Source organism: Podarcis vaucheri, assembly GCF_965113315.1.
Source record: "Podarcis vaucheri genome assembly, chromosome: 2".
Lineage (NCBI taxonomy): Eukaryota > Metazoa > Chordata > Lepidosauria > Squamata > Lacertidae > Podarcis > Podarcis vaucheri.
The window spans coordinates 67,459,591-67,484,434 of record NC_138760.1 but is presented as its reverse complement, the minus strand read 5'-3'; the positions used below and the strand labels follow the sequence as shown (position 1 = coordinate 67,484,434).

The window sequence follows — 24,844 nt, the reverse complement described above, 5'->3', positions numbered from 1 at the left end:
GTTGAAACTGCCAGATCTACAAATAAGCTGATAAAAACCACAGAATATTAACACAGCCTCAAAGCACAGTACTTGGTTTATGAACCACAGTCGTTTGCAGGATCCATCCTTTATCCAGAAGCTTGAGTGCAGAATATGTTTTGGTGGAATGTGCTGAACATCCTTGGCCTGTCCTCTTGCCCTCTTTCTGTCTGTAACAGTAGTCTGTTGCCACTGCTCTGATTTCCATCTCACCCTTCCTTCTCTCTCTCTCTCTACACACACACACACACACACACACACACACACATGCTCACACACATGCCCCCTGCTTTATAAATGTTTCAGATCATAAAGAGCCTGTCAGGTTCAATCTGTCTTGGGCAAATGCCTGCACAGCAGCGTCAGGTCTCTTTTACATCAGGCAGAACCACAGACTGAGCTGGACCAAGCTGTTACTATGACAACAGAGGCCTTTCCTCTTTCCCCCTCCCTTTCTTTTCCTTGCCCCAACTGAAGGGTTGCTTCTCTAGAGCTAAAAAATAAAAATCCACATAAGAAGAAGACAATGGAGTTTGGGATGCATGTGGGGTAAGAATCAGGTGCTGGAACGACAAAGGAAATGATTCTTTTCTCTTTTACTCCCAATTTTCTTTTCTTTTTGAAGATATTATTATTATTATTATTATTATTATTATTAGCATAATGTTACCCACTAACAAGACCAATGCTGTTTAAATTGAATGTAGACGCCAGCGTGGAAAAACTCATTCTAATGGAAAAGAAATGTAATGTGTCTATTTCTTCAGTGCATATGTCACCACATGCTTATAAAAAGCCTCAGGCTAGCTAGCAGCAATTAAAAACAACCATTAAAAAATCTCAGCAATACAATAAAATTAGTTAAAAATAAACAGCATTGACAATAATGCCGTGGCTCCATCTGGCACCGAGTTCAGATCTCTGCCAGGCTATTTTGGTTTGTTCAATACACATTGTGCTACCAGGTGGTTTGTTTTTTAAGGTCATCTCCTATTTTACCAGCAATACTGCTGTTCATTTGCCCAGCAACTCAGTATACAGAAATGTATACATTTCTGAGTGGAAGGCTGTTAAAACAGAGATGTAGAGATAAGAAGAAAAGCGGAAACCCTATTCACGAAATAGATCTTATCACACAATTAAAATATGCAAACTTCTAAAAGAACAACATATCAATATCTGATCTTTTATCCTGTGGTCAGGTGGTAAGTATTTTTGCCAAAAGTTTTAGAACTCAAACCATGACATGCATAACACAATATATTTGTGTGTGTAAATCACAAGCAACCCTAAGGTGTTCCCCAAACAATGGTGGAATGGGTCACCCTAATGCAAGGGTAGGGGATCTGTAGCCCTCCACATGTTGCTGGACTACAACTCCCATCATCCCTGCCTGTTGGCCATGGTGGCTGGAGCTATTGTAAGTCCAACAATATCTAGAGGGCCATAGGCTTCCCCACCCCTCCAAATGCATTGGTTTCAGCATCTGATGCTGTTTGTCTCTGATCACCTTGCCTCTGTCTCCCAAACTACCCAATGTCTTTGTGTGTGGTTTACATGGGTGTCATGGAAGCAATGCACACAGAAGAATCATATCCATACATCCAGCATATGATGCCAGTTGCACTCCAATGTGCTGTATACACCATCAGCTGCAACATCTGTGATATAGGAACCAAGGATAGAGCAAGATCTGTCAATTTCAGTTCTCCCAGATTTTCATTTCTCCAATCTCACATTCAGTTCTCTACATTTCTTCAATTTGTGATTTTTATAATAAAAAATCCCCATTAGAATCCTTTCTCTTAACAAAAAAACATTTTTATGCAAGTGTTTTCCCCTAATATGAGGCATTTTTAACGTTATTTTCACCAATATATTAATTTTAATGCATGTTTCCCTTCCTCAATAGCATGCATATTGTTGGGTAAACATTGACTGGAGAACGACACTGCAACATTTGGAGAAGTGCAAATTTCAGAGAATGGCTGTGTTTCAGCTCCCATATTGTTTCGGAAGGTGTGAATTAAGTAGCTTTCCCTTTAAATGCAAACTGAATCAAAACTCCCCCCAGCCCTACAAAACAACCCTAAGGTAGGAGATGACTGGGCTGGAGAAAAAGTGTTGGTACTTTCCCTTCTTTTCCTCAACTCCAAAATGTACTCCATCTGTGTGAATCGCTGCACACAGCTTGTAATCGAGCTTGCAATAAATTGTGGAGTGCTGCAGCCATGGCTTTCCTATTTTCTCAAAGGGATGGAATAGTTAACATTGCTGACATCTGAATTCACATCTCTGGCATTTGAGTTAATCCCACACTGAAGAGGAACAGGCAGTTTATGCCTCTGAAGACAATTGAGAGTGACACTCTGCAGACTCATTCAGTTGCTTTACATAGCTCTTATTGTGTGCATTTTCTCTGCAGCCATTAAACCTTCACACGCACCTGCACACCCTTTTACAAATGAAAACCAAGATTAATTGGAGTGAGTGTTCAATATCATTAGATATCAAATTGCCCTTTTGTAGGTCATTCCTTTGCATTTTTATTCATAGTAGACCCATAGAAGTTAATGGACGTGGTAAAGATGGACCCATTCATTTCAGTGGGCCTGCTTTGAATACCACAGTTTTTCATTTTTGTGTCTGTTTTCTTGCACGCAGCATTAGCTTTCCCTTTTGTTAGGGTGCTCAGATGCAAAGGAGAGTTACAGGACTCCTGTGTCGTCCTCTACACTTTTAATATTTTATATTAGAAGAGGGATGCTGCTTGTTCTGCAGGGTTGGAAGAAAGCTACTTCTCCTGCATTTCCCGTTTTTATGCAAATGTCACAGGCTGCATATACATTTAGAACACTATTAAAGCACACCCACACACACACCTGGGAGTTATAGTTGTTAAGGGTGCTGGGAATTGTAGCTCTGTAATGGGTAAACTAAGGGACGCGGGTGGCGCTGTGGGTTAAACCACAGAGCCTAGGACTTGCCGATCAGAACGTCGGCGGTTCGAATCCCCATGACGGAGTGAGCTCCCGTTGCTCGGTCCCTGCTCCTGCCAACCTAGCAGTTTGAAAGCATATCAAAGTGCAAGTAGATAAATAGGTACCACGCCGGCGGGAAGGTAAACGGCGTTTCCGTGCACTGCTCTGGTTCACCAGAAGCGGTTTAGTCATGCTGCCCACATGACCCGGAAGCTGTACCAATAAAGCCTCGGCCAATAAAGCAAGATGAGCACTGCAACCCCAGAGTCGGTCACGACTGGACCTAATGGCCAGGGGTCCCTTTGCCTTTACTTTAATGGGTAAACTACAGTTCTTAGCATTCTTGGTGTGTGTGTGTGTGTGTGTGTGTGTGTGTGTGTGTGTGTGTGTGTGTGTGTGCACTTTAAATGTATGGTGTATATCATTAACTCTAATCATTTCACTGGGCCATCTGATACCCTATTAGGGTTGCCAGCTTTTCAACGAGCTGAGCCGCTGTAACGCTGCTTTTGAACAGCTGCTTGATTTTCAGAAATTAACAGATACACACACACACACACACACACACACACACACACACACCATGGAAATAAGGGCTGCAACCTACATTTCATTTCCATATTGAAAAAGCTTCACTTGCTGATTTTCAAAGCTGCTGTTAAAGGCACAAGAACAGGCTATGCCATGGTTCCCTGTGTCATCTGGCAACTCTGCCCCCTGCTCCTTTTTTGCCCTTCTCCCTGGAGACACAGATGTGAGCTGCATAGAGTGGCAGTGCTTCTCTGTGGGAACAGACAGGATTGTGTTAACAGAGCAAGATAACTGAACAAGACCAATCTGGTAGCTATTTATACCCAGAAAGCCATTCTCTCCTCTCCTCCCCTCACACCCCCACTGTTCACTGCTGCCTGGAAACTCAGGAGTACAGTTCCCAATGAAAGCAGCACAAACAGGGTAATTATCTACTGATGATCTAAAATGAACCAAAATGCTGCAGGCTGGAATTAAAGAGGAGAATTGATGCTGCCAGGAGGAGCAGAGTGATATCTGTGGTGGCACAGAGCCATGTGCAAAGGGCTGGACCCCTGGTTTCTGGGGCTGGGTTGACCCTAGTTTACGAGACGCGTCCTCTGTGTTGAATCTTCACTTTATTGAAAATTGTGAGGAAGGCAATCACTTTGACTCCACCCTGTCTAAAACATAAGAAAAAGAGGAGTACTCTATGAACGGATTTGTCCCTTTCAAACTACATAAATAAGTAAACATAAAATGATAATAGCAAAATAGATTAATGTTATCAGTCAGTTTGCTGTCTTATGCTTGTGTAATGTTCATGCATCCTGGTCAGTGCAGTAGGGTGTCAAAATAGGCTCCTAAGTGTGGCCCAACATTCCTTGCGTCCTGCAAAGCTTACCCCAGTAGCCTATGTGTTTTCACAATTCCCTGCTACAGGAATGCTGGAGAGCTTCCTTGCCCAAGGCTGTAAGTTGGTAAGCAGCAGTCTTGGGTGGAAGGGAGGACTAGGTCCTAGCCTAGGCTTCCTCAACCTCGGCCCTCCAGATGTTTTTGAGACTACAATTCCCATCATCCCTGACCACTGGTCTTGCTAGCTAGGGATCATGGGAGTTGTAGGCCAAAAACATCTGGAGGGCCAAGGTTGAGGAAGCCTGTCCTAGCCTGTTTCATCTAGGTCTGTAACTAGCTTTACCATGGTGGCTTATTCCCTCCCTGCAGCTGAATTCCTTCACTCAGCACATAATAAGCTAATCTTCCTTACAGTGTTGCTGAGGGGAGAGGGGGAAAATGTAGTCTTGGTTCAGATGCTGGATTCTGAATGCTCAGAGAGGCGTTTTGTATTGCATCACCTGCACCTATAGTTAAGCTTAGTTTTGGATTTATGGTTGAATATCTACTGTAGTCATTGATGAATGGGTCCCCTAGCATCCCTCCCCCCCCCCCACTTTAAAGCAGCTCTGCTTTAATCCAGGTGGTCAGTTCTAGAGTCAAAAGGCATCGCTCTAAAGTGGTCTCCTTTATGCTTCGGTGGTGTTGCGTGTTAAGGAGTCGTTCTGTTCTGCTCTGCCTCTAATTATAACAGTGAAGGTCTGGTGTGCCTTTTCCAATCCATCTATTCAAACCTTTTCATGCTCATTGAATAATTCAGTTGCTCGCTATTCATAAAAGAGGCATGCCTTTTATGCAACTGCATTTATGTTGTGATTTCTAGAAAGATGGAGAGCTGAAAGCAGGCGAGCAATTTGGACCCTTCCTGATGGAATGAGTGGGAGGTTCTGGCTGAGCAGAGCAAGAAGCAGAGAGTCCTTGTTTTTCTTCCCCAGAACGACTCTTTATTGACTGGAACAGCTCTTCAAGGAGTCTCATGATCCCAGGGCCTGTTGGTGGATGAGTCTGAATAATCTCTTAACAGAGGCTTTGCAGTATTATATCCCCATAAGTCTGCACTTTCTGAAACAAAGCCTCCATGGCCCATGCAATCATTCAGCTGCCTGTCCTGGACTACAGCATTTCCAGGGAGGGCTGGGAAGGTCTCCTGCCTGAAACACAGCAAAGCCACTTCCTGTGTGACAGCTAGGTAGACCAATTGTCTGACTCCGTACAAGGCAGCTTCCTATGCATGCAGCCCAACCTGGAGATTTCAGGGATCAAACATGGAACCTTCTGCATGTGAATGTTCTGCCAAGAGCAGAGGTTCTTTTAGGGTTCAGACAAGGCAAAGAACACACAGGTTGCTCCTTGAGAAACAGATTTTATCTACAGGCAGGATGAGAAAACAAAACAAGGAACAAAGAGCAAAGCAAAAGGCAGGCAGGTCCATTCTGTTGCTGGGAACCCCCTCAGAACAACCATGGTTGGACTCACTGGCATGCAATCAGTGGACCAGGGGGACTAGGCGAGTGCCCTAAATGTTCCCCTGGTGCCTACCTCCCAAAGCCCAGGAAGCTTCTGCCCAGCTCAGGGAAGGAGGTGTGATGCTCTGATGGGTCCAAGAGCCCTCCCAACACCTTCCCAAAACCCACCCAGCTTTGGGAAGGAAGCAGGAGGGCCCCAGCATCATGTCAGAGAACTGGCTCCTCCTTCCCAAAGCCTGGGAAGCTTTTGCCTGGCTTAGGGAGGGAGGTGCAATGCTCATGCTTGCAACACCACCCCCCATTGTCCTCACAAGCTGGAGCCTCTATGAAAAATTTCACCACAAGCCACTGGTACCTTGTAAGCTGGCCTTTGGCTTTGCCTTCTGAGAAGATCTATTGGAGGACACTGTGCCATTGCCTGATGTTTTATGGTGCTCAACTGGTTCATTGTTTTTGTAAGATGGCTTAGGAGACATTTTAATTAAAGGACCCAACCCTTCCTCACTTTATCCCAGCGGTGCTCTATCCCAGCTATCACTTTTCTCCTAGCCCAACTCAAATACTGGAGAGAGAAATCAGACAGAGAGATTAGAGAGGATACAATTAAGAGAAAGACTAAGATGGTAGACTTCGCCAGGTGAACCAAAGGAGATCTTAGGTGGCAATTAAGTAACAGTGTGAGAGTTGCTTGCTCCTTCCATGGACACATATATAGGAACATTCATGTCTTTGGATGGAGGGCTGAATTTTAATAAGTGCAATCAGGAGAGAGGTTATCATCAGAGTGAGCAGGTAAGGCATTATCAAGAGACAGATAAATTTAGGGGAAGAAGTTCTGCAGGGCTGAATGGGTGGAATAGATAGCCTAGAATTAGAGAGAGGTCAGGAGTCAAAGCCACCTGGTGGAACAAAGTCTGGTTTCGACAAAGGATGCCACTTCTTAAGGTTGTAAAGTGGGTGGGGATAATTAATGGTGGTGGCTCTGCCCATGTAGTCCTCATTTACAAGCACATAACTGCTGCACGTGTGAATAGAGTCTGCCCAGGTAAATTTTGTCCCTAAACCCTCCTGCACAGCACACTCTTAAAACCAGCAACTGACTAGTCAATTAATCAAAGCCATGATAGCTCTTCTGCAACTTCCTTACCTGAAAAACTATACATGTATAATAGCAGGCATCTCTGTGTCACGGTGGTGAGCTCCTGTTGTTCGGTCCCAGCTCCTGCCCACCTAGCAGTTCAAAGTGCAAGTAGATAAATAGGTACCGCTCCAGTGGGAAGGGAAACGGCGTTTCTGTGCGCTGCTCTGGTTCGCCAGAAGTGGCTTAGTCATGCTGGCCACATGACCCGGAAAGCTGTCTGCGAACAAACGCTGGCTCCCTCGACCTATAGAGCGAGATGAGCGCACAACCCCAGAGTTGTCTGCGACTGGACCTAATGGTCAGGTGTACCTTTACCATGTCTTGTATACAGATTTGTGTATGCTGTCTCAGCTCATCCTGATGTGCTTAGAACACCCAACTTGGTCATTTTTAGGGGGGAGGGCGGAATCCTTCTCTTCCTTTAGTGTTCAATTAACCAATCTGATTTAACCAACATCACTTGAATGGAATAGCTGGCATTAATTTATTGAGGTGTGAAATCCAATTATGGAACCATTTGGTCCTTCAAGAGAGCATAACAAACTGAATCTATGTGGAGACAGTTTCTGGTGCCCTTCTCTCTCTCTGTCAACCCCCCTCCCCACTGTTTCCTTTCTAATTCTTGTGGCAAATTGGGATGGAGGAGGAGGAAGGACTTTGACATTGCCTGGTGAGTAAGCAGCTGCTTGTAGGGTACATTGCTGTTAGCATGAAGGAACAGCTCAGCCTCTTTGCTTGGGACCCGAAAGGACCCTTATCCCAGGCCAAGCACTTGCAGAGCATACTTCATTTCACGGATATAATTCCACAGCCCTTGAGCCAAAAGTAAGGAAGTAACTAGGGCCAGTTCAATACATTTTGCCATGTGAGGCACAGCACAAGACGATGCCACCCCCTTCCACATACAGAAGTCAACTGGACTGGCACAGCATGGTCCACCGCAACTGAAAGCAGCAGTCCACCTAAGGGGGCACCAGACATGCACAGATCATAAACTATGGAATTTGCTCCCACAAGAGGTAGTGATGACCACCAATTTGGGAGGCTTTAAAAAGAGGATTAGACAAACACATGGTGGGTAAAGCTACCAATAGCCACTAGTCAACAATGCCTATGTTCTATGACCACTGCCAGAGACAGTATGCCTCTAAATACTGTTTGGGGAGTGTTGTTCTGCTTTCAGTGGTTTACCACAATGTGAGAACAGAGTTTTGGACTGGGTAGGCCTTTAGGCAGGTCCAACAGGGCCCTTCTTCTTATCTAGATAAAGGTAGGTAGCCATTTTGGTCTGCCGTAGGCGAAACAAAATAAAAAAAATCCTTCCAGTAGCACCTTAAGAGATTAAGTAAGTTTGTCATTGGTATGAGCTTTCGTGTGCATGGCATGCACACTTCTTCAGATACACTGAAACGGAAGTCACCAGACCCTTATATATAGTGAGAGGGTGGGGAGGGGTATTACTCAGAAGGGTGGTGGGAATGGGAGATTGGCAGATAGGTATGGTTAACCTGTTGACCTGTTAACGACTGCAATTGGTCTTACAGGGAAAAGCAAGGGGTGAGATGGCTAAAAATAGCTTTATCATGTATAATGACATAAGAATCCAGTGTCTCTATTCAGACCAGGTCTCTCCATGGTTTTAAGTTTGGTAATCAGTTGTAATTCAGCAACTTCTCTTTCCAGTCTGTTTCTGAAATTCTTTTGTAATATGACAGCTACCGGTACTTTGAGATCTTGTATAGAATATCCTGGGAGATTGAAGTGTTCTCCTACTGGTTTCTCTGTCTTGTGATTCCTAGTGTCTTCTTACCTGTTCTTCTGTACCTCTTCACTGTTCCCTGCCATTCAGCATTCGCTGCCAGAAGCAACTGCCTCACTGTGCCCCAGAATTAAGTGTATACTGGTTCTAGCAGGACAATTCTAAACCCATTAGCTCAGCTGTACTGATCAAGACTTACCTTTCGGTGGAGGTATACAGAGGAAGACTATGACTGAAGACCAAAGTAGACAGAAGGGACATGAGGCATGGTTCTCATTGTTTGGCCTCATATAGGTTTGTTTGTTTTGTTTAGAAAACAGCAACAACAAATGATTGGTGTGGTGGGGAAACATTATGATTACATCCATTTATTAACATTTCTATTAAAATACCAACAAAAAAGAGGAAGTAATAACTCTTAGCACAAACGAGGGAAATTGGGTAAGCACATATCTCTGAAAGTTAGCAGCAAAATGCAGAAGCCAAAGATGAAAAATAAAGCAAATAGATAGGAGTAATGGCCATGCCTCAAATCTTCAAATACACAGAGGTGGAAAGAAAGAAAGAAAGATTCATTCAAGCATAGCAAAACCCATCATTCTCTGAAATAATGATGTGATAATTTTGAATGAAAATGCCATAATAAATCTCACAGCAAGTTCAGTGCAAATCAAAACTAGATGGCAACATTTTAACAAAGGTTGTGATGTATTTATGATAACTTTGAAAAATAAATTTCATGTCAAACTTGCAAGGGGACAAAGATGAAGTGTTGCAAAGGGAAGCATGAGTTTTACAAGAAAGACTCCTTGCCAGAGCATCAAGAGGGCAGATTTTTATTCTTCTCTCATCTCTGCCCTACCTACCTGTCTTTCAGGTACTGGCGTTTTGTTTCTTCTTTGTCCTGCATTCTGCTCATATGTCATTGTTCCTCACCATGTAATCTATTAAGAACACAAGACATAAGGACAAAATAAGAGCCATGCTGGATCAGGCCAGTGGCCCGACTAGTCCAGCATCCTGTTCTCACCAGATACCTATAGGAAGCCCGCATGCAGGACTTGAGTGCAATGGCGTATTTGGGGTTCCAGTAAGCCCTGCCTCGCATAATCACTCACAATACGTGGCACATGCACACCATTTAAATGGCACTTTCCATCAACTTTGGAGCTCCTAGCCCCCTCAAATATTTTATAGGAGGGGCAAAGGGACCTTGGTCACTAGGAGTTGGCTCCTGTGACACTTGCCCCACTTCTGATTCCCAGAAACTTGTATTTGGGGCATTTATAGATCATTTTAGACTGGCACTTCACATGTATTATTTCAGTATTCCTTAAAACAATCCCCTATATTGTAAATGGAATAATTTTGCGGTGAGAAGATGACTTGTGGAGTTTTTAGTTTTATTTTTAAAGAACATTTTTTCATTAGGCAATATCAGCATCCTCTTTATCCTGGCGTTTTTTGGAATTATGTTCTAGTGGGTAATATTAAATGTTTAAAGAAATATGGGAAGTAGAGAGGTTACCTCCTTCAAAATCAAGAATGACATGCATGCCTCTAAATTATGTGGATCCCTTCCTCTGACTGTTCATAATAACCATTTCTGTTATTATATGAAACAACTCATATTCTTCTTGTTAAGGATTCTTTGGGTGTCTTCCCAGGCTTCTTGCAGCTGATTGTTAGATTGTTCTTACATTTGGAAATGTATCTTAGCACAAAATAATTTTCTGGTGATAGCAGGAATCAGATAACTGGATATTTTCCAAAGGTTATGCAGAAGTTGTGATTAAAATTTCAGTAGCTGAAATTGCTCTGCTTAGATTTTTCATAAATACATATAAACCCATTTCCCCCCTCTTTCGTTTCTCCCTCCATTTTTTTGCCCACCATTGGGAATATGCATTTACACACACACACACACACACACACACACACACACACTTTTCAGAAATATCTCATCATTCTAGAACATACTGAGATTAGATTAAATAGTAATATTTAAATATGCATGGGTCAAGGGATATTTTGATAATGTGCATTTATCTAAATGGCATTGTGACATCCCAAACGATTGACTAATCACATTTTGAGCAGCATAACCAGGCTGCAGTAGTGCAAACTCTGTACTGCAGAGGATAATAACCATTTCTGTCAAGTTTACATCTGTGGAAATCGACTGTAATAATTCTTGTCAATTTTTCTTCTAAGGGCTATTTTTTTTCATCACAGTATTTTCTCTGATGAGAAAAAGCAAACCTGGTGAAATTGTCTCTTCTATGCAACCCTTAAAGGTGCAGCAATATTCCTTTCAAGCCTTCAGAAAAAAACATAATTGTTAAATTTAAGCACAGCTCCCACATTGTGAAAAATATAGAATGGATTCCCTGGAAGTTGCATGTGTAAAGTCTCACACAGAGAACATCAAGGCTCTTCCAGCATGTTTCTCATTCCATTGCCTCCAGTTGTGGATGATGGAGGAGGAGTGTTCCCTCAGCTATGGAAGCTATCCTTGGAGGATGCCAGGATAATTTGATATCTGGCACACAGTAAGGAGGGAAAGGGTCACAGGGAATGCCATCACCAAGCGAAGCCGCTAAACCCTGCCCTGCCTGCCAGAGTACTGTCTTAGCAAGACTGCCTGTGAAGCTGTGTTTATCAAGCCAAGCAAATGGCAGCAATCTTTGGGATATGGGGATATGGAGAAGATATTAGGCATTGAGAGCAGGGGGAAGGGAGATATAGAGAGGTTGCTGTCACCTGGGCTGGGGCATCTACTGGCTGTTATTAGCTGCTGGGTTCTAACTGTACAACCCTGAATAGTGGGAAGAGCCACCTTGGTCAACCGTATGATTTGTTTTTTCCCCTTTGAAGAATTTCCGCTTTCACCCTAATCCTAAAATGGAAATCTGTCGGATGTTGGTGTTTTAGGCTGCATAGAATTGCAGCCCAGTTCCCAAAAGAATATAAACTTGGAATTCCCAAGCTAGGCCTGACTCATTCTAACAATGGCTGGCCCAAAGCCTCAGGGAAGTTTATAGTCGGAGTGAGATGCCGTCATCCATTCCCTGCTGTGAGTCTGCACGATCTAGCAGCTAGAGGTAAATGATGTGGTTTTTTGTGGGGTGGTGGTGGTAAGATCAGAAAGCTCTTGTTGAAATATCATACACATAAGGCACTGGCAAGATTTTTTCTAAAAAAATGCATCTAATTTACATGGAAAGGGTAAATCAGAATTAAAGGGAGAAAACAACACAGACTGGCATTTTGATGACAATGATTTCATATGAATGCAGTAAAAAAAAATATCCAGCCTTGTATGCATGAGGTGCACCGATCCCACAATAAACATCTGTTGTTTCCCTGAACATGGATGAGATATGGGGAATGGTGGATTCAAACTGCAGCAGAGTCCCTGGCAAAGCTGCCCGATATTTCATCGAGCGTCCAACTATCCAGTTAGCCATCAGTGAGCTGAATGGAGAAACAAATGTACTTGGCTCCACTGTGTAAGGCTGACAAGTAATCCAGGCACATTATAAACAAACAAACGAGCACTTTAGCACATCCTCAGCTGAAAAGCAAATCCATTCAGCCCACACCTGGGCACACACACAATAGGTCCCATGAATTGGCCCGTAGTCTGCCTTCTTTCCATTGAAACCCACTGTTTCTTTTCTCCCTCTTCCGAGTTATATCGAAACCATTGTTTCTGTTACTTGACGGTCTGCAGTCATAAAGACCTTCGGCAGAAAAACGGCAGTGTTTGCCAAGGTCAGTAAAGTCGACTTCAGTGATCAGAAAATACTCCCTGGATGCATGTATGTTGCAGAAGGTTTACCTCCTTTTCAACATTTTGAAGCGTTGAATATGTGGCAAGATGGGGAAGGTTCCCAGGACATGTTCTGAAGGTATATGAGGCCGCCACTTTGATAAAGCTAAGTGGGCCTGGGTCTGGTAAGTGCTTCGATCAGTGGCCCTCCGGGAACCACATGGATCTCATCTTGGGTTCAGTGATGGAGGAAAGGCTATCAATGTCAGAAAATAAATACATACATGAATATAGGTGAGGTGATGTGTGGTTCCACTTCATACACTTGCAGCCTGCATTGCACTAGGGAAGTATTTCAGCTCAATGGACCAAGGTGAAAGACCAGTAGATTTACCTCTGAATATAATAAGTTTAGAATGGCTGGTAACCTGTTCCATTTTTGTCTCTGCAGTGAGGCTTCATGACAGCATATCAGAGGAGGCACACCACTACCTGATATTTGACCTGTAAGTAATGGCGGGACATGAATAAATCTTCATATGCATGTTAAGTACTCTGTGAATCATTACGGGAGCATTACCTCTCAGGACACACACACAGTTTGAGAGTTACTCAGTCCAAAGTGGACTTGGATCATAGAGTTTCTCCACCCACCTACTGAAAAGTGAACGTGGTGTGATGGATCCATTTTTCCACATGCCTCATGCACACATTTTCTGTCTCTCTACCATCACGAGGCAAACAGATACTTTGGAATGAGTCAAAACCCTGCAAAACCCATTTGACAAGAGACAAATAAATTGGTATGTAGTGCATCACAGACAATGGCTCTGCCAAACAACCTTCAACTTCCTTAAAAGCTGTCTCCAGGTTAAGTTGGTGCCCTATCACAGTTGGATATCAGTGTTGGGTAGCTTGTGTCCAACCCTTTTAGAAAGCAGAGCAGCTAAGTGGCTTGGATTTCGCAAAGCGTTTTGCAACATCCAGCTTTAAGAGAATTAGCACTGCTCTTTATGCAGATCAGTCCTTCAAGCTTCTTAGAGCAACAATTAGCATATTGAATGTGAAGTCCCTGGAGGACCAGCTGCTCTTGCACTGTTCTCCAAATCCTTTAAGAGATCCTGCCTGGCGCTGCAGTTTTTCTTTGTTACTCCTTTGAGACAGAGGGGTCTGGCATCTAAGACAGCGCCGATACATCTCCCGTTCCAACCTGTTCCTTCTCAGGCGGCTCTTAATTTCTCCTTCCTATCCAGCAAGCAAAATCACAGTAGGAATGCTCCATGAGAAATTCTAGGCTGGTGAGGAAGTAGTGAGGTTGGCAAGGTCACTTGAGAGGGGATTGCTGTTCTGCATGCTTAGCATATGGCCCACACGAGGCAAGATATTAAGATGACAAAGGGGAAATGGTGATAGCCCATTTCATCATTTCCTCCAGAATTACAGTCCTACAGTTTGCAGAATGAGGCAAAAAAATCTGATAGGATGAATATCACTGCTAGCTGTGGTAGAATAATAGAATTATAGAACTGCATAGAACTGCAAGGGACCCTGAAGGTCATCCTAATCCAACCCTCTGCAATGCAGAAATCTCAACTCTAGCATCCATGGCAGATGTCCGTCCAGTCTCTGCTTTAAAATCCCCAAGGAAAGAGAATCCACCATTTTCCCACCATTTTTCCATCAGAAATTTCTTCCTGCAACCTTCTGCATACGAAGTGTGTGCTCAGAACTGTTTTCACTAATAAAATACATTTTGTATGTCATTGCTACTAATACAGGCATTCATATGGGTTATTTACCCCAGTATATGCTTTTTAAAAATATTGTATACATTACTTGGCTACAGAACTTCATTGCAAAATTCAGAGAAGTGTGCATTTCAAAGGATGGTTGTTTTTTGTTTTGTGTGTTACTTGGGAAAGTGCGGGTTTATCACACTCGCCCCTTTAAATGTGAACTGCCTTGACTTTCGCCTCCATCCCTTGCAGCAGGAGGATGTCTGGAGCTGGGACTGATTCCTCTTTAATTTCTTCACAGGGTGACAGGCGGAGAACTGTTTGAGGACATCGTTGCTAGAGAATACTATAGTGAAGCAGATGCCAGGTGGGTATGGGGGAAAGAATAAGTGCCTAGGAAAAACTGTACAACACTTCGTCTCTGAGGCTGGCAGGCAACAAGGCTGAGAACCTGCTGCTTATCTCTATCTCTGTCACCGATTAGTTTTGCCTTCAATCTTTATGTATTGCTACACTATGCTTCTTGTCATGTAAGCAGGCAGTGTCCAACAACAATACAAAATACAGTGCATATTCAGTGTGTGTGTGTGTACATATATGCAATATAGATACAGTAAAATTAAAATCCAAAGACAGCCATAAAAGTAAGATTCATGATGACAGACATCAAGGGCCAGCATAGACCAGGGTAAATGAAAAAGTACTGGTGTGTGCCTTGTTTTGGGGTGGAAGTGGAGCCACTGCAGCTGCTCATACACAATATAGGCACAATCTGTGATACAGTGTGACTCTAGGTGAGAGACTGGGAACTGATGGCTCACGGACGGCATCTGGCCCATGAAACCTCCTTAGCCAGCCCTTCTTGGCCCTGCTCCTTCCTTCTTGATATGGGCAGCTGTGGTGGGAGTAGCTACAAAAACAGACACTGCAACTGCAGTGCCCACTTCCGTCTTCCCTTTTCACCCTGATCTCAGACAAATCTGCCCCCTTCTCAGCACTGGCAGCCACTGTCTTTCCCTGGTGCTTTTCCAGTGCTTGGGAAATACAGTGGAAAGTGTAAAATGGCTCTTGCTTTGATGCAATGCCATCTAACCTCTGCACAAATGTATCAGGACAAATGCTCATCAAATAACCAGCATTGTATGATTGCTCTGCAAATAAATCAGGATGCATGCTCAACAAGCAGGTTGCCCTGAAATGCCCTTAATTGAAATTTTGCCAGCTTTTAATTTGGATAGTGACTCTTGGGCTGGGGTGGAGGGTGATTCATTGGCTTTGTGGGACAATGAATTAAACTAGTAAGATGACGATTGCTGTGCAAAGATGCTTACTTGAAAATAGGTCACACCAACTTCAACTGGACTTACTTCTGAGTAAGTAAGCATAGACTTGCAACCTTAACACCACACACACACTAACAATCACCTGGCATATTAGACTATCAGCTTGGTGTGCTTCTTAGCAAACAGCTTTTATTAAGCTTCCTGTATGCCCAGAACATTATAAACGATTGCTTTATTGGCATCTGCCAAAAACGTAAACAGAGCCATTTCATTTTGCAGACAGCTGTTCTGGCACCTGGGTCTTCATTTTCTGTTTTCCACATGCCTGCAACATGATGTGTGTGTCTCATCAAGCTGTCGTAGTGAGACCTACCAACATGAGAAAAGTGATCATGAACTTGCCACCCCATCTACTGCCACAATTTCTGTGAGAAACCGATCCAGTGGTTTTTGCTCATTAGCTTCTGCAACACTGCATGCTCATAAAGCAACCAGCTTTGCTCTTTTTTCCTCTCACGGAAGAACCCGAATGCCTCCAATAATGCCCTCCTGAATTAGAGTTTCAATGGCAATCAGATTACAATGGTTATTTCATTTCCCGTCCTGTTGGTAAGCCTGGCTCTGCAGAGAAAGGCACCGAGCCATTCTTCATGGCTGCTAGCAGGAAAGGGGAATGGGAAAATAGGAAATGGCAAAAAGATAGCAGAGCAGACAGGACTCTGCTGGGAAACCTTGCCTCAAGCCATCTCCTGACCCCTTCCAAGGTAATGTGACTGTGTTTCCTCTCTCTAGTCACTGCATTCAACAGATCCTGGAAGCTGTCTTACATTGCCACCAGATGGGTGTAGTGCACCGGGATTTAAAGGTAAAATATTTATAAACTGTAAGACTAAAAGTGTATCCCTTCTGCAGCCAACTCCTACACCCAACATATATACCCTGGTTGATTTACTTTGATAGAAAGTAGATGATAGCATAGCTTCGATAGAAATAGAATTGTTAAGTGGTTGAAGTCTGTAGATTTCATAGGTCCTAGTTTTCACGACGTACAGTAGTAAACTGTCGGAGCTGTACGAACTTCTGATTGCATTGGACTGAATGCTCCTCCTCCGAAAACAAATCCCCGTCCATAGAAAACTAGCATATCAGGGAGAAAGCTTGATTAAAATCCTTCTTGCTGATACCTAGCTTTCTGCAAGGAGGGACTTTTTTTTTTGTACTATGAAGGAACGTTCAATCATGTGAGCCCTCCCCTCAGCCTGAAATGATACAGGTGGCCACCTCCAGTTTTAAATCTGCCTTCCTAATTAAGCCAGCTGTAAAATGTAAGTGTATGCAAGAATACTTCAAGCTATGGGTGCTCTAAGCCAAAGGTAGGGTTGGAAAGATCTGTCAGTTTTTGTTTTCTCTGTTTCTCATTTTCTCAATCTTAAATTCAGTTCCCCACATTTCTGCAGTAGTTCATGAACCAAATGAGTACCACGTGGCATGGTCAGAATCTGGCCCAAAGATGCTAGCTGAGGCATATCACCACCCTAGTATTCCACCTCCTACTCCAAATAAGATGTTTTCTCATTTGGGCATAAGCAGCAGTCAGAGGATTCACAGTCTGTTTTGTGTCTCACTGGAAAAAAAACAAACAAACTGCAAGTAGCTTGTACCTGGGACTCAATAAGAAACCAAGGGGCATTTTTTTGCTGTTTGCCTTGGGATTACTGAGCCAGCCAGCTGCTTCCTTGCTGGCGACTGCAATTGTAAGCATGCAACTTGACCATAATTCTCTATAGTGGATGCACTAATAACATGGTTGCTGATTGTGATCTGGGAGTCAGGCAGCCGAGCAGAGAAGAAAACCTGATCTATGTTTCTTCAATCCGTGCTGTTGGCAATCCTAGGTCCTGAGGTGCAGCTGACAGCCCTGTTAGTACGCTGTTGTCTGCCTAAACAGCCAGCCATATGAGCTACCTCTTCACTAATTAGCGAGTTGTTCTATCTGTGGGCTGGCTTATTATGGGATGGGAGCTCACCATGCATGCAAAATTTTCACAGCATGCATGCCATGTTGTTGGCATCAAATCCCACCCACAGTTTAATCCTTTCCAGGGAAAATCCAGTACGTTTTTAAAAACCCATTTGTGACAAGTGAATGTTGGACCATTCTAGGGGATGCGGGGCCCAGGAAAAATCACACCCTTTAGCTCCCCCCATTGCCTTCATCTCCCTTTTGCCTCTGCCACCCCCTCCACCACCTCCCTCCCTCCCTTGCTCTAGGAAGGGAGGAGGTGGAGAATCTTCCCAGCTGGGTGGAAGGTAGCTGGGCTGGCCAGGCAGCAAGCATGCTGACTGTGACTGCCACCATCAAGTACAGGGCATCCAACATGCAGTACCTGGGGCAGTTGCCCTTAGAGACAGCCCTTCCTGAATGTCCCGTTTCCAAATCCTTGTCCCTACCTGCAATCACCACCATAAGCGATTCCTTTGCCTGTTGCTTTAAGAAACACACGCTTCATTTCTGTTATTTCGCTCCTTTTTCTCCCTCCTCCAGAATACACGTCACCCTCTATATTTCTCCCACCTACTGAAGTGCTGCTAAACTCCCTGCTCACACTCATTACCAAGAAAAATGGCCCACGCAGCCATGTGACAGGGCTCCCGCTAAGTGGCCAGGAGAGAACAGAAGCTGGTACATAAGATGAACCTTGCTGGGTTAGACCAAAGGCTCAACATCCTGTTTCCCACAGTACTAAGCCCATAAATAGGATAACACAGGCCCCTCCTCTGGTTGTTCCCCACCAATTAGAGTTCAGACAAATACTATTGCTTCTGATTCTGGAAGCAGCATATATAGTGAGCATAACTAGTAGCCATTGGTGACGATAGGCTTCTAGGGGGATTTTTTTGCCCCATGTTGCATCACTTTATACTCACTTGGCACTGCAGTTGCCACTCGGTCACCCATTCAGTTGGTTTGGAGAGCTCTGAGCATTCCAGTTTTGTTTTCATTCACACTGAAGCACCCTGGGCTTGATGTTTAGTGCTTGAATGTACAGGAAGCAGTCTCGAGGGAAATAAATAATGTTGTATACCACACCTTCCCATGGTGAGGGGAGCAGGGTACATAAAGGTAAAGGGACCACAACTCTGGGATTGCGGTGCTCATCTCGCTTTACTGGCCGAGGGAGCCGATGTACAGCTTCCGGGTCATGTGGCCAACATGACTAAGCCACTTCTGGCAAACCAGAGCAGCACACGGAAACGCCGTTTACCTTCCAATTGGAGCAATACCTATTTATCTCCTTGCACTTTGATGTTCTTTCGAACTGCTAGGTTGGCAGGAGCAGGGACCAAGCAATGGGAGCTCACCCTGTCGCAGGGATTCGAACTGCTGACCTTCTGATCAGCAAGCCCAAGAGGCTCAGTGGTTTAGATCACAGCGCCACTTGCGCTGTGTATCCCACACCTTCCCGCGGTGAGGGGAGTGGGGTACATAAGTATCCGCATTTCTGCTGAGCATGGGGCAGAGAGAGGAGGGCTGCAACATAGACATGCTTTCTAACCAGCATGCTTATAATTGAAAATTATAAGGTGGTTTCTTTAAAGACCCAGAAATTAGAAGAGGGCTAAGCAGATTTGACAGGTACTTCAGAATTGTGCTTCTGTATGTTTATCCTCTAACCGATTCCTCCCATAGCCGGAGAACCTCCTGCTGGCATCCAAACTGAAGGGAGCTGCTGTAAAACTGGCTGACTTTGGGCTTGCCATTGAAGTGGAAGGGGAGCAGCAGGCTTGGTTTGGTGAGTGGGGGAAAGTTGGGTGTCATGGGTGTAACACTTCTGTGGATCTAGTTACGCTCATGTAACAAGGGACTCAATTGCTGTGAATATTTTAAGGATCTTCGGACCTTAAGCCCAGTACGTTGTACATATCTGTTGTATAAGCTTTAGAAACCATAAACATGGTGATTATTCTGCTCAGGGTAGGTGTATGACAGTGGTTAGTACCTCAGGGAAAAACTCCCAAATAACCACCAACCAAAACATATTCTCCTTTTTTTTTGAATATTTTAGAACTATCACTACACAGAGAGGTGGGGGTCACAGATGCTAGGAGTTGTAGTACAACAACGTCTGTAGGACCACAAGTTAGCCACACTTGCCTTAAGCATGTCTGTGTTATTTTTCTTCTATGGGTCACTCTGGTTTGGATCACATTAAAGGTATACTTGATATGTGTTGCTTTCCATTAAAGATCTGGAAAGCTATATAATTGCACTATCCTGTAAATCTTCTAGGTGAGATTTGATAACCTCTGTTGTAGGTAGTCATGTACAATATGTAAAACAGAGAGGGGTTCAAAGTAGCACAGCTGCCCGTTCATGTATCATCCTATTTGTCAATAAAAATATAATGCATGGACCACATTCACACAATGAGATAATAGAATCTTAGAGTTGGAAGGGACCCAAGGATCCAACCCCCTGAAATGCAGGAATCTCAGCTAAAGCACCCATGACACGTGGCCACCCAACCTCTGCTTAAAAACCTCCAAGGAAGTATATAAATGAGCTTCCTACATCTGCACATTTGTTCTTCTCTTCACACAAATGGGCAAACAAACCATGAAGCCATAGTTAACTACTGCTTCCCTGTGACCTGGTTCACATGTGCTGTTAAGCCAAAGTTTATTAAACTATGTCTTAGTATTATGTGGGAACCTTGCCCAGAGTCTTAGTACCAACAAACCATGATCTGAAGCCATGATTTGTCATTGACTTACAAAACTTTAACTATGGCTTGGCATTGTGTGTAAACCCAACACCTTTCCTTAACCATGGTTTGCTTGCCTGCCCCACCTAGGGCACTCACCAAAATACAAAGGCACAGGGTGAGAGCTAGAGAGAAGCAAGTCATGGTTTGTTTGATTTGTCTGTGGGACAACTTGTGCTTAACTTGTAGTTTTTTTAAAACAAAGCACAGTTTAAATAAATCATGGCTTTACATTCTGTGCCAATATGGCATTAGAACCATAAAGCTGTGCTTAATGGTTCCCACGAAAGCCAACTTGATCTGGTAGCCACCTTTAAACTTTGGCTTCATACACTGGCTTGCTTAGAAGACATTTGTGTTGTAAAGGGAAGCTATGGTTAACTGCAGCTTCCTGGCTTCTTTCCTTGTACAGCAGGAGTGAAGGGGCTGCATGGAAGTGGATGAGGCTCTTTCATATCTCAGCTTATTAAGCTTCAGTTTGATAATCAAAATATAGAACAGGATTGCTGCACTTCTAAATGGGATAATGCACCATAATTAATGCAGTGTAAATACATATTAGATAGGAACATGATAACCTGCAGCAGTGTTACAAATGTCTGAGGGGGACTCCTGTGGGATCCACTACACACTCCATCTTCCCGGAACACCTGCTCCCAGAAAGGAGCAGAAATGTTTTGCTAGAAAGCAACAGGCACCAGCCTATCTGTGCCTGAGTATGGGTGTAATCATGAAGTTCACTTGGACCAGGAAGCCTTCATTAACTGCAACTGAAGAATCCAGGCATATCAATTATAGTACAATTTTATTACTAATTAGGCATGGGAGCACATTTGATGTGGTTGATGCATTTGATTATAATCTTGGCCAATCATAACTAAGAATTTAAGAACTGCTAGGCTAGGAGAAGGAAGGGTCTGAGAAGTATGGTGATGTGGCATTCAAAATCCCAGCTTTTTTCTGGCTTGGGTTAAGGAATTCCTTGCCATGTGTGTGAGGTCAAGGTGTGGGGAAGAACAAACACCAATTGTGTTTTCCATGAATTGACGTTTGTTTCGATTCAGCGGTAAACAAAAGACCCATGTTTCCATATATCTGGTCCCTTTGGAACTCCTATATGACCAACAGGCAGGCTTGGTAAAAAAAACACTGAGAAACGTTCTAGCCACCTTAGTTCCATAAATAAGCTTTTGGAAACTAAAGGCTGAGAAAGCAAACCCCCCAAACGGCAATCTGTCATGCTTTGTAAGAGGCTGAAAGAAACAGAACACACCAACCATTTATGGTTTGCTGCCTTTTGTGTAAAAGGTGTGAGGATTTTGTGTAGCTGAAATATACAAAGCATTTTTAGATCCAGTTGCTCCAATATAGTCTTCAGTTCTAAAAATGCCACCCACCCTGGTTTTGACTACGTAGAGTCCCCTGACTTAACTGAGTTACGATGGCCAATATGTTTAGCCAAACTATATTAGTTCTTCTCCCCTGAGCTTTCTTTTACTGAGCTGGTGGCATATCTTCAATTTGTTTAGCCATTTAATTGCATTTTCTAAAAAGTCTACTTGGGTACTAGATGTGGTTTAATGAACTCACGATAACTTGCAGCTATAAATGTAACTTACTAAGGTCATCATAACATTGCTATTGTATCTTTGAGCTGTAGACATAGGCTGCTAAGGGAATCCATTTATAATTTCTCAAACCACAAATACATTTTGGCAGATGCAATTTGTTAGGGGAGGGGGCATAACTCAGTAGCACAGCACAAACCTTTGCATGCAGAAAGTCCCAAAAGGATCTCAGCAACAAGGCTAGAAGAGATCTTTCTGTTAGCTCAGAAAATGCTGTCCTAGATGGGGTAGCAGCCTATTTTCTGAGGGGCAAACGAGGACTGCATAGACACTCAGGAAAAACAAATATGTCCATTTTGATTTCTCATTTTACAGTGTTAAATTCAATGCTCCACTTTTCTACATCAGTTTATGATTATTATTATTTTTTAATCCTCACAAACATTCCTCAACCTTTTAGTATGGCTTCTATTATACACATTTTTATATGGGGCAGGCTTAACTTAGTGCAGTGAGTGGTTCGGGTCCTTAGCAAGCAACCTAACGTTCTGCCTTGAAGGCAAGATCTCTCCCATCTGTTCACACCTCCCTATGTACCTCCAGGAGCTAGGTGAGGGAGGGAGTGTCTCTGCCCCCTCTGGAGAGGCAGGGGTCTATCCAACATAATGAAAGGCATTGCGGGGGTGTCAGAGATAGCTGTGAAGCTGGCAATTGAGTTCTTATGGGGCTGGTTTGGTGGCTCCTCCCCTTTGGACTATTTTCTAAAGATGATTATTATAATTATTATTTATTGAATTTATATACTGCCCTATACCCGGGGGGTCTCAGGGCAGTTCACAGAATAAAATCAAGACATAAAACCACAAAATACCTAATGAAAATGAAAACAGCAACCCAATATCCCCCCCCAAAAGAAAACACATTTTAAAAGAGCCTAGGATGTAAATCAGATCAGCCAAATGCCTGGTTAAAGAGGAATGTTTTTGCCTGACACCTAAAGGTGTATAATGAAGGCACCAGGCGAACTTCCCTGGGGAGAGCATTCCACAGACAGGAAGCCACTGCAGAGAAGGCCCATTCTTGTGTTGCTACCCTCCTGACACCTCGAGGAGGAGGCAGACAAAGAAGGGCCTCAGAAGTTGATCTCAGAGTCCAGGTAGGTTCATATGGAAAGAGGTGGTCCTTGAGGTATTGCAGTCCTGAGCTGCTTAAGGCTTTATAGGTCAAAACCAGCACTTTGAATTGGGCCCGGAAACCAATATCAGGTTACCACAAGACTACCTACACTTTTCTTCTGTTGATAGGCAGTGAGGTTGTGGCACTAGCTCTACAAGCACAGGAAGACTTGAATCAGAGATATTAGGAGTGATTTTTAGCAAAGGCGCTCCAGGATAGCATGTATCTAGTGCAGAACAAACACCAGGTTCGGTGGGAATATTAGAGAGCAATTCTCTTTTCCCATTCGACTGATAGCTGCCTCGTGCTTTTCGCTGCAGACTCCGCTGGACCCCATGATGTGTAACTAGTTGCATATTGTAACTCTTTGCCTTTCTAGGTTTTGCAGGTACTCCAGGCTACCTTTCGCCCGAGGTGCTCCGAAAGGACCCCTATGGCAAAGCTGTGGACTTGTGGGCATGTGGTAAGTGAGGTTATGTTTCGAAAGTGGCTAAACAGGCAAAATAAAAGTTTGAGGAATAAGATGGCAGCCGCTGTGATTCTCTCACCATCTTTCGTACTGTGTGCAGTCCCTAGCTTGTTCACAGGGCTTGGTTACCTCTTAGATATGTCAGTGCTGCTGTGTGAACTAGTGTCAGTGGACTGATAAACTCTACAGAATTCTAGTAGCACATCATGAAAGAAGATGTGAGCATTCATTGTCATCCTCTGCCATGGATCAAATGGAAAGCCAGAATTCTTTACCCCCATGTGAGCCAGTGTGGTGCAATGGCTAGAGTGCTGTGTGACCTTAGAGCAGTCACAATCTCTTCTCACAGCCTAGCTCACAGGATTGTTGTGATGATAAAATAAGGGAAGCTTTTCAAAGGGAATTATTTTATGCTCTGTATTTGAATGCAGTTGTAAAAGCACTGGCATGGCTCCCTCCCCACTTCAGCGCTCCCTCTGATGGGTTGCTGTCCTTAAAGCTCTTAGTAAAAATAGCAAAGTTGTTCTGGTCAATATGACAAACTCTTGTATGAATCTGTGACTCCACAATCATGTGTACTAGAGGAAACCATATAAATGTTTTGTAAGCGATGGGCTGAAAATCTTACAACCAAAACCCTACTCCTATGACCTGTGGGAGGAATGGCTAGCTAGCTGAATGAGCTTTTAGCAGCCAGGAAGCATTATGCTACAAAGTTTATGGATTTAGCATTCACCAGAGAGTAACTTCCACAAGAACAATTTGGAGATTAATAATTGTGTTTCTGGATGCTTGTTAACTTGGAGAGTCCATTATATTCCCCCCTCACCATAGCATCAAGGAGTCTCTCACTCAATAATCTATTTATCCTCATCATTCTTTTGGGACTCAGGGAAGAGCTCTTATCCATATTGTGCAATGAGAAAAGGAAACATAGTAAGCCTAAAACACTTGTGTAACCCAAACAAGTAGTTACAGTAGAGCAGAAAGCGAACGCAGGTGGCCTGAATTAAACTTTATGAATGGGTGCTATTTCAGATGGAATGTGTTCCTTTCTGGCAAAACACCTGGCTTCCTATGGCATGTGTTGTTGTTTTTAAAAAAAATTGATGTGAATAATGAACAACAAAGATCTTCTGAATGGTAGGAACTGAAACTGTGTCCTGGTGCAATGACTTAACACGCAGTCATCCCCTCAGCAGGGCCACTTCTGAAGAACAAGTCTTAAGTGGAGTCTCAGGCAGTTTCTATGAGTCTCAACAGTAATATGTTGCTCATCACACAAGTTCAGTGATTTTT

The 24,844-nt window shown here is 43.5% G+C and overlaps 1 protein-coding gene across 4 annotated transcripts in view; it reads left to right on the top strand.

The window, feature by feature from the left end:
- Nucleotides 1-24,844, top strand: part of CAMK2A (calcium/calmodulin dependent protein kinase II alpha) — a gene marked incomplete at its 3' end in the record, with an annotated part of 109,110 nt that overhangs the window by 53,536 nt on the left and 30,730 nt on the right. For all 4 annotated transcript variants that reach the window (XR_014216604.1, XR_014216605.1, XM_082211793.1 and 1 more), the window contains exons 4-8: nucleotides 12,999-13,053; nucleotides 14,585-14,650; nucleotides 16,359-16,431; nucleotides 19,258-19,360; nucleotides 23,456-23,539. Coding sequence is in view for 2 of the 4 variants with exons in the window: in XM_082211793.1 (XP_082067919.1) it covers nucleotides 12,999-13,053; nucleotides 14,585-14,650; nucleotides 16,359-16,431; nucleotides 19,258-19,360; nucleotides 23,456-23,539 (381 nt within the window). The remainder of the gene's footprint in view (nucleotides 1-12,998; nucleotides 13,054-14,584; nucleotides 14,651-16,358; nucleotides 16,432-19,257; nucleotides 19,361-23,455; nucleotides 23,540-24,844) is intronic.